This window comes from Penaeus chinensis, chromosome 29 (assembly GCF_019202785.1).
Source record: "Penaeus chinensis breed Huanghai No. 1 chromosome 29, ASM1920278v2, whole genome shotgun sequence".
In the NCBI taxonomy this organism is placed as follows: Eukaryota; Metazoa; Arthropoda; class Malacostraca; order Decapoda; family Penaeidae; genus Penaeus; species Penaeus chinensis.
Genome location: NC_061847.1, coordinates 29,147,135 through 29,157,134, shown reverse-complemented (window position 1 = coordinate 29,157,134; position 10,000 = coordinate 29,147,135). Strand labels below are relative to the sequence as shown.

General features: G+C 35.0%; 1 protein-coding gene across 1 annotated transcript in view; it reads left to right on the top strand.

The window, feature by feature from the left end:
- LOC125040455 (inactive ubiquitin carboxyl-terminal hydrolase MINDY-4B-like) overlaps positions 1-10,000 on the top strand; it is a 15,966-nt gene that overhangs the window by 5,324 nt on the left and 642 nt on the right. Inside the window, exons 3-9 of the mRNA XM_047635007.1 lie at positions 232-455; positions 3,390-3,555; positions 4,467-4,532; positions 5,244-5,314; positions 6,907-7,054; positions 7,703-7,905; positions 9,455-9,583. Of these exons, the coding sequence (XP_047490963.1) occupies positions 232-455; positions 3,390-3,555; positions 4,467-4,532; positions 5,244-5,314; positions 6,907-7,054; positions 7,703-7,905; positions 9,455-9,583 (1,007 nt within the window). The remainder of the gene's footprint in view (positions 1-231; positions 456-3,389; positions 3,556-4,466; positions 4,533-5,243; positions 5,315-6,906; positions 7,055-7,702; positions 7,906-9,454; positions 9,584-10,000) is intronic.

The following is a 10,000-nucleotide window of genomic DNA, read 5'->3' as shown; positions in this document are numbered from 1 at the left end:
CCTTCGTTCCCTCACTCCTTCCCTATCTCCTTCTTACCCTCCTTTCTTCCCTCCTTCTCTCCTACTTTCCCTCCCTCCCTCCTTTCTACCATCCCTCCTTCCTTTCCACACTCCCTTTATCTCTGCCTCCCTCCCTCCTTCCCTCCCTCCCTCCCTGCTTCCCTCCCTCCTTCTCTCCTTCCGTCCTTCCCTTCACCACCCACCCCAATTTCCCCCTTTCCTTCAACACAGAAACTCCGCACCCTCGTCTTCGGTTCATCCAGCATGATCGGCTCCGTGGAAACCGAATGGACCAACCAATCCTTCGGCTTCCAGCCTTACGACACGCCGATGGGCTATGGCCTGAGGGTGACCAAGAACGTAACCAAAGGCCTGGTTATGTGCATGCAGGGTTTCGTCCTCAAGCACCTTCTCTTCGCCAAGACCAAGGGGAAGTCCAGCGTTGAACCTAAAGCGTGAGTGTGTGTTTTTTTGTTTTTTTGTCCACGACGTATTCTGGTGGTAATAATGATAATGATATCTATGATGATGATGAGGATGATGATGATGATAATAAAGATGGTGATGAGAAGGAGGAGGAGGATAATGATAATGATAATGGTAATGGTGAGATAATGATAATAATGATAATAATGATGACAATGATAATGATAACGATAATAATAGTGAAAGTAATGATAATATTGATATAAACAATAACAGTAATGATCCCACTAGCATTATATGGATATTGATAATGATAAAAATTGAAATAACAACAATTATTATTATTATCATTATTTTCTTTGTTATTATTTATAATAATATAATTTTCAGCATTATTATCTTTCTCTACTTCCACTACTGTCATCCCTATTACTATCATTATCATAATATATTAGTAAAAATCATAATAACGATAATGAATATTGTCATTGCTATTATTGTAGTGAAATTATCAACATTAGTAGTAGTAGTAGTAGTGGTAGTATAATTTTTTGTTAACATTTTTATTATCACCACCACCATCAGTACTATTATCATTATCGTCATTACTATCATTATCATTACCATTATTATCATCTTTATTGTTATTACTGTTCTTGTTGTTTCCATTATTATTATCATTATTATTACTATTAATATCTTTATTATTATCACTATTATTATTATTATCATCACTATTATCATTATCATCTTTATTATTATTATCATCATGATTATTATTATCATCACTCTTGTTAATTTTATTATCATTATCGTTATTGTTATCATTATTACCAGTATCATTATCGCCATTATTATTATTACTGTTTTTATTATTACTACTACTACCGTCATTATTATTATCCTTACCATAATCACCATTATTATCACTGTCATCGACAATATCATATTTACCTTTGCTATTATTATTATTATTATTGTTATTATTATTATTATTATTATTATTATTATTACGAAATCCTTAGCGAGGTTCGCGTGGTTTAGGAAACTGAGACGCAATATTTTCAACAAGGTAATTCTTCTAAAAAGCTTTCTCGTTGATTCCAGGGATGCAGTTCTAATAAATATTATTTAATTTAATTCGTTCTCTGTCCATTCCCAGTAATGGTCTATTATATTCGGAATCTATAATGTAGTGTCTTACTTTCTAAGTTAATTTTGCACGTTCTGAAGGTCACTTGACAGATAAAATACTAATAATATTATGAACTTGTCCTTGTCTATTTATGGTTCATTCAATACACGAAGAAAACGTAGCACAGCAATGTTATTTGATTTTTATCGGGGTAACTCAGGTAAATTGGACGCAACCCTTAATTTCATCGTGACACGATACAACGAATTAAGACAAACTGATGTAAAAGAAGTAATTATTTAAATATGTTTTTTTTTTTTTTTTTTTTTACAGTCTTCCTCGCACACGATTAAGTATGTGTATTTTCATAGATCGTCACGCTAACTTGACATAAACGTCACATAACGTTATTTTTAGGGATAGCGTGGTTCATAATCCTTTGGAAAATGTGTTATACGTTCTCTACCTCTTTCATTTTTCTTTTTTTTTTTCCAATTTGTATTCTGGATTCGAAAGATTATGAAATTATTTATGGGCGTAGCTGTGACGTGTTTGCCTTTGTGGGTATATGACAAATATATCTTCCTTATCATTTCTCAGTGAAATGTTTCAGATTCTCTCGTAAACTATTTAGAAAAGAACGTTTATAATTTTGAGAAGAGATAAGATTTAAGAAGGCATTTTTTTTTTTTTTTTTCTGTCGAATTTCTAGAAGGAATGAAACTAAGGCCGATTTCTAGATGCAAATGAAATTCCTAATTATTGCCCTCATTAATAATTCTCATTAATAATTCTCATAAAAACGTTAGGTAGACAGAGAGAGATGATATAATGAGATATAATAAGATATAACTATGAGACTCCCTAAGTAGAAGTTTAGAATTGCCAAAAATAAGTTACTTCCCTAAACAACCATAAAAACACCTACTTTACTGGAACTTAAGATACACAAAAATCTTCTAGAATTCCAGAAGTAAAAAACTAAAAAAAAAAAAAAATAAAGTCTTTAGAAAATGTCAAAATTCTCTCCGCTTCCCAGGTCACGTGTCCTCGATCTGACCTGTCTGCTTTGTGCCTTTGTGTGGATTACTGGAAAGAAATATTATTACAAAAAAATATCAATCCTTCTTCGTTTTCGTGTTACATTGTTTCACTTCTTACTTGCCTTTTTGACAAGTTACGTGTTTGCTAATGCTTCCTGTGGACTGTTTTGCTTTGCATGTCCTTGTTTTTCTAACTTCGCAATCGTATTTTAAAATTTTGCTCTATATTTCTCTTTCATTCATTCTCTGTCTATCTAGGAATCTGGCTATTTGTCCTATCTATCCATCCATCTATCTATCTATCTATCTATCTATCTATCTATCTATCTATCTCTGTCCATCCATCTATCTATCTTTCTATCTTTCTTTCTATCTCTATCCATCTATCTATCTATCTATCTCTATCCATCCATCTGTATATCTTTCTATCTATCCCTCTATCTATATATCTATCTATTTCTATCCACCCATCTATCTATCTCTATCCATCCATCTATTTATCTATCTATCTATCTATCTATATATCTATCTATCTATCTATCTATCTATCTATCTATCTATCTATCTATCTATCTATCTATCTATCTATCTATCTATCTATCTATCTATCTATCTATCCATACATCCATCCATCCATCTCTCCACCTATCTATCTATCCCTCCATCTCCCATCCCCCATCCCTCCTTCCCTCCCACCCTCCCTCCCTTCCACCCTCCCTCCCTTCCACCCTCCCTCCCTTCCACCCTCCCTCCCTTCTTCATCCACCCTTTCTCCCCTCCCCCAGGCTGCTGAAGGCGAGCATGCGCGCTCAGGAAGACTCTCTCGTGGATGCAATTGCAGATGTCATATGGCAAGTCGGTGACAAGACCTCTGCCACACTCTGCCTCACCCAGGACGTGGCTTATGCGAGGGATAATGAGAGTTATCAGTGCGATGGATGCACAGAGAAGGCGAGTGAACGGTTTTTTGATTTTCATGTTTTGGCTTATAGATAGATAGATAGATAGAGAGAGAGAGAGAGAGAGATAGATAGATAGAGAGATAGATAGATAGATAGATAGATAGATAGATAGATAGATAGATAGATAGATAGATAGATAGATAGATAGATAGATAGATAGAGAGAGAGAGAGAGAGAGATATAGAGAGATAGAGAGATTGATGGATAGATAGAGATATTTTTTTTTTCTTGTTCTCTCCTTCTCTGTCTCTGTTTCTGTTTCTGATTGTTATTTGTTTCTGTTTGCTTTGTCTCTGTCTGTTTATTTTTCTTTTTATTTGTTTATTTCTCTCTCTCTCTCTCTCTCTCTCTCTCTCTCTCTCTCTCTCCCTCTCGCTCTCTCTCTATCTATCTACCTATCTATCTATCTATTTATCTGTCTGTCTATCTATTTATCTATCTATCTATCTATTCATCTACCTATTAATCGATCTATCCATCTATCTACCAATCGATCTATTTGTCTATCTATCTATCTTTCACTATCTCTCTCTCTCTCTCTTCATAAGGAGTATCACATTTATTCTTGATGAACATCCTGCATATGAAGGATAATTTAATTTTCCCTGTAGATATTTTTATTTTCATTTACATCGTTTATTTTATTCATTTTTGTTCGCTTTTTGTGTGATAACGTGTAAATGTTCTTCTCAAACGGTTGTAATGAAAAATAGAGTAATTCTGTATACAATGAATAGAGAAAATTTTATTTCAAAGTTCGTATCAATTTGTATATAAATGAAGAATTAGATGAATGATTACAGAAAATAATGACGTCGTCAAAATTTGTGAATGTATACAAATCAACAATGATAATAAAATAAATGTCAGAAATCAAATTAAAATAAACTTTTTTTTCAGATCCACTTATTCGAATTTGATAAACTGGATGATCTTAGATTCACCGTAAAAAGGCATTTATTCGAGGTAAGTTTATCCTTATGTTCTACCCCCTGTAGATTTTGATGAATTTTGTTACATACAGATGGCTCCACATTTGCTCAGCCGGCAAGGAGTCTGTCAGTAGGTCCTAGTTACCGATCCTGATTTCTCCATTCCTTGAATTGGCGGGAAAATGTGTTTTTCTTATTAATACCATGGCTATCGGTACTATTATTATTGTTATTGATGTTATGATTATTAAATTGTCATTAAAATATTTTAGACAATGAAATGATACAAAAGGCCCTTTCCTAGAGTGAAGGAAAAGGGTAAACAGGTGAGATAAATAGTTCTGATAACTGGCTATTTGGTGATTAAGAACTTGTAGAGCCATCTATGTGTAAATACAATAAATAAACGTGTATTACAGTGGGCATGGCATATTTTCTTGCCACATGGGGCGAATGGAATAAGTTCAGACGATAAAATTGAATATAAAATGAAATATAGAATTATGACATTTATAGACATGGTCCCTGGGTCTTTAGCATCGTTACAGTCAGTGCTATAACAAATATTGATATTTTCTTTGGGTTTAAAACCTTCAGTACTTGCAATGACGATTCCTTTGTTTTAGAGGTGTAAATCCTCTAAAACAAATACCTATTTTGTGTAACAATTTATACTTGTAATATCCATGTAATATCCTTCAGTTTATATCTCTTAGTAATATATATTCTACTTTTTAATCCACAGTTCATGTCCAACAATCGGTCTGGCCTACTGCTGTTCGTGTACAGTCTTATAATGACCCGAACTTTCAAAAGGTGGGATTTGGTAGAAAATACATATCTATATGTAATATATGATATATGTATATAAATATGTAACAGTTTGTCCATCTATTTCTTTATCTAGCATCTTTCTGTCTTTTTATCTCTATATCTTTCTCTGTCTTTTTATCTCTATATCTTTCTCTGTGTTTTTCTAGATATCTGTCCATCTACATATATATCTATCTCATTGTCTTTGTATCTGGATATTAACTATTTTCTTCTCTTAAAATAAACAAAACAAAAAAAGTAATGTCCATCAGATTTATAAAATAAATGATTATTATCATCCTTTTCTCTTTTTTTTTTTTTTTTTTTATTGCAGTCTTTCCCTACTCAGTATTTTACTAGTCATCCGTATAGATTAAAAACGGAAAATAAAATTGTTAACGAATTTTCAATCTATCTCTGTTCATCACATCCATCTTTATATATCTTTTTCTTAATACCGTGACCACTTCATGTTCATTTTCATCTATCTATTACGATCAGTATCTGTCTATCGTGCAGTATCTCTGTTTATCCATCCATTTGCATATTAAACAAACTCATCTTAACTAATTCGTCTTGTTCCTTTTTGTTCATCATATTCACAATAACTCATCATCTTCGTGCTTATTTCATTATCATAATATTTATTCATCTTCATACTATCTAGTTTCTTCATATCTATTCCTTATCTTTAGACTTACTCATTATCTTTAGACTCATTCATTATCTTTTTCATTATCTTTAGACTTATTCATTATCTTTTTCATTATCTTTAGACCTTCTCGTGATCTGCATATTTGTTCGTCATACTTCATATTTTTCTACTATCATCGCTATAAATATCATTCATATTCATTCATCAGACTCTTCTTTCCTCAACATCTTGGTATTTATTCATCATCCTATTTATCCAGTTTTTCGTAACTCCTTATCATCTTCCTTATTCATCATCTTATTCTTATCCTCATCATAACACATATTCCTCATTCTTATCCATCAACTTCATTCCATATCCACCTTACCATTGTCATTCACTAACCTCCTCCTTTACTAACCATTTTCTCTTAATTCATAATTATTCTCCATTATCATCCTTCTTCCCTCGTTCGCCATCCTCATCCCAAAAACACGTTCCATAGCTTTAATTATCAACATCATTCCATTTTCTCTCTCGTTATCTTCATTCTTCCTCCTCCTCCTTTTCTCTAATTATCTTTCTCCTTCCCCCATTCGCCATCCTCATTCATTACCTTTATTCATCATCTCCCTTCTATTTCCTCCTTGTTATCCTCATTCTCTCTCCTCCTCCTTTTTCTAATCATCCTTCTCTTTCCCCTATGCATCATCCTCTTTCCAAACACACCCTCCTCACCCTCATCCGTCTCCCTCACCATCGTCATTCTCTCTCCTCCTCTTCCCCCTCTTCCCCCTCTTCCCCCTCTTCCCCCTCTTCCCCCTCTTCCCCCTCTTCCCCCTCTTCCCCCTCTTCCCCCTCTTCCCCCTTCTCCCCCTCCTCCTCCACCTCCTCCTCCTCCTCCTCCTCCTCCTCCTCGTTAATCTAAAAATCCTTCTCCTTTCCTCACTCTGTCCCCCAGGGTAATGGAGGACGTAGCAGGCGTGAAGGAGAGTCTCATTCAACCCAACGGGCACATTCACCCCATGCTCGCCTCGTTCATCCTCACTGGCAGAGCAACGCCTTATCTGCACAATGGAATTATATACGAGGGAACGGAGGAGACGATGGTATGTGTTGGGTTGAGTGGGAGGGAGGGAGAGGGGTGGAGGGAGGGAGGGAAGGAGAGGGGATAGAGGGGGGGGAGGGATGAAGAGGGAGGGAGGGAGGGAGGTAAGGAAGGGGGAGAGAGAGAGAGAGAGAGAGAGAGAGAGAGAGAGAGAGAGAGAGAGAGAGAGAGAGAGAGAGAGAGAGAGAGAGAGAGACAGACAGAGACAGAGAGGGGTGGGGGGCAGAGATAAGAAAGAAAAGAAAAACAAAAGAAAAAGAAATGGATGAACTCTAAAAAGAGAGAGAGAGAAAGGGAGATTAGATATACATACAATGGGAAACACAAAAGAGAGAGAAAAGATTAAAAGAAAAAAGAAGAGTACTCTATGTCTGAAGATATTTTCCTTCAAAGTTAGTTTTAGTTTATATAAACAAAAAAATCAGAAAACAAATTTGTTTAATCTTATAACTATACAGCCCGAGTTTGAAGACATCATCTAATCTCAAAGACATCTTATCCATAGCCAGAGTTATACCTTTAAACAAAGTAATCACAGCAATCTCTCCCCAACCCACGCATAGATCATATACAGTACACCCTCCTCTCTACCTCCCTGTATACCCACCTAACCTTCTATAACCTGCTATACCCCCGTGACCTCCCGCAGTCAAAACCCAAGACGGGCGTGCTGAAGCGGGCCGAAGTAGGTCACCTGGTGTGCCAAAGGTCAGAGAACAAATTCCCCGTGGCGGTGGGGTCGCGCCTCAAGACCCCCACACTACCGATATGGGTTGTGCGGAGTGACGATGCCTATGGGGTCCTTTTCAACCCCAATCGAGAGCTCTTGAGGGACTACCATGCTGAGAACAGGTGAGTGGGTTGGGGGGGGGGGGAATTATGGTAGGTGAAAGTTATCTCTCATCTGAATATTAAAACCATTATGGTAGGTGAAACTTATTTCTCATCCGTAGATTTAAATTATTATGCTGAGAACAGGTGAGTGGGCTTGGGATCATTACGGGAGGAGGGGGGGGGGGGGGCTATGGTATATTCTGTAATTCTGGATGAAAAATTAGTTACTATCTGTATTTGGAAATTATTATGCTTAGAACAGGTGAGTTAGGTGGGGGGGTTACGGTTGGGGGGGGGGGGGGGGCGGAATTACGGATTCTGTAATTCTGAATATAAATTATCCATTATTTGTATATGAAAGCTATTATGTTTAAAACAGGTGAGTGGGTTGGGATCGTTACGGAGGGGGGGCGGGGGGCGGGTTGTGATAGGTTCTGTGATTCAATCGTTTCTGAGTTGGTTTTTGATAAATGTTATTTAATGAATATATATGATTTCACAAGATTTTAAATTCATGATTCACCGGACATATTTCAGTGTGTTTAAGCGTCTCGGTGTCATTCTTCATGCGTGTCTTGTCTATTTTTTTTCAGACGGATTACGAGCTTATTTCAAGTTTTCAGTTTATTTTTTATTTTTCGACTGCTTTATTCTGTGCGACTTCTATTTATCTATTTATTATTATTATTATTATCATTATTATTATTATGATCATCATTATGATTATTATTATTATTATCATGATTATTATTGTAATATTTTTATCATCATTATTACTATAATTATTATTGTTATTATTATTATTATTATTATTATTATTATTATTATTATAACTATCATCATTATTATTATTATTATCATATTATAATTTTATCATTATAATATTAATAATAATAATTATCATTATTATTAGTAGTAGTAGTAGTAGTATAATCATCATTATTAGTATCATTATCATTATTATTATTATTATTATTATCATTATTAATATTATCATTATTAATATTATCATTATCATTATTACTGCCACTACATCCCCATTAACTCATTGCCGCCAGGGAAAATGAATAAAAAATGGGAAAAGGCTTTGCTCCTTTTTTTTATTTTTTGTGAAATGTCTCTACACATAGATGGCTCTGCCTTACCTGATTTCACCTTTCCTTGAATTGGCGGGAAAATGTATTTTTACTAGTGCTTTGGATATCGATGGTGTTGTTTTTATTATAAACATTATAATTGTTATAATGTTATAAACATTAGTAATAGCAAAATAAGATAATGTAAAATATTTTCGTAAATAGAAGAAAAGGGTAAACGAGCGAGACAGGCAGGACTCGTAATTAGCTCATTGGTGATTTAGTACAAGTGTAGCCTTCTATGTTATAAAACAATTAAACAAGTAAACTCACAGTGGGCATAGCATAGACGTACGTAACATGCCCGTCGTGAATGGGTTAAAATCTACACAGACATCTTTTTTTTCTTTCTTTCTTTTTTTACCAGGTTTTCAATCAACCAAACTTTCCTCTTCTTTAAGCTCGTAATTCACCCCAAACTTCCCTTTCAGATTCGACCTTTACTATTATTCTTCGTCCAACAACCAGAACAAATCGACCATCGTGACCATCGACACCCGCAACGCAAGCAATAATGATGACTATAACACACCTGTTCTCGAGAATATTATTCACACCAAGTAAGTTCTTTTTTGTTTGTTGTTATTGTTGTTGTTGTTTTCTCTTCGTTTTGTTCTCCTTTTCTTCTTCTTTTTGTTATTCTTTCTTTTCTTCCTCCGTCTTTTTGTGATTCTTTCTTTTCTTCCTCCTTCGTCTTGTTATTTTTCTTTTTTCTTTTTCTTTCTTCTTCTTCTACTTCTCCTTCCTCTTCATCTTCTTCTTTTTCGTCTTCTTCTTTGTCTTCTTATGGTCTTCTTCGTTCTTCTTATCTAAGTATCATTGAAGTGATTATACTTTTATTGTTGTGATATCGGTTTTTTCTCTCTCTCTGTCTCTCTCTCTCTCTCTCTCTCTCTCTCTCTCTCTCTCTCTCTCTCTCTCTCTCTCTCTCTCTCTCTCTCTCTCTCTCTCTCTCTCTCTCTCTCTTCTCTCTCTCT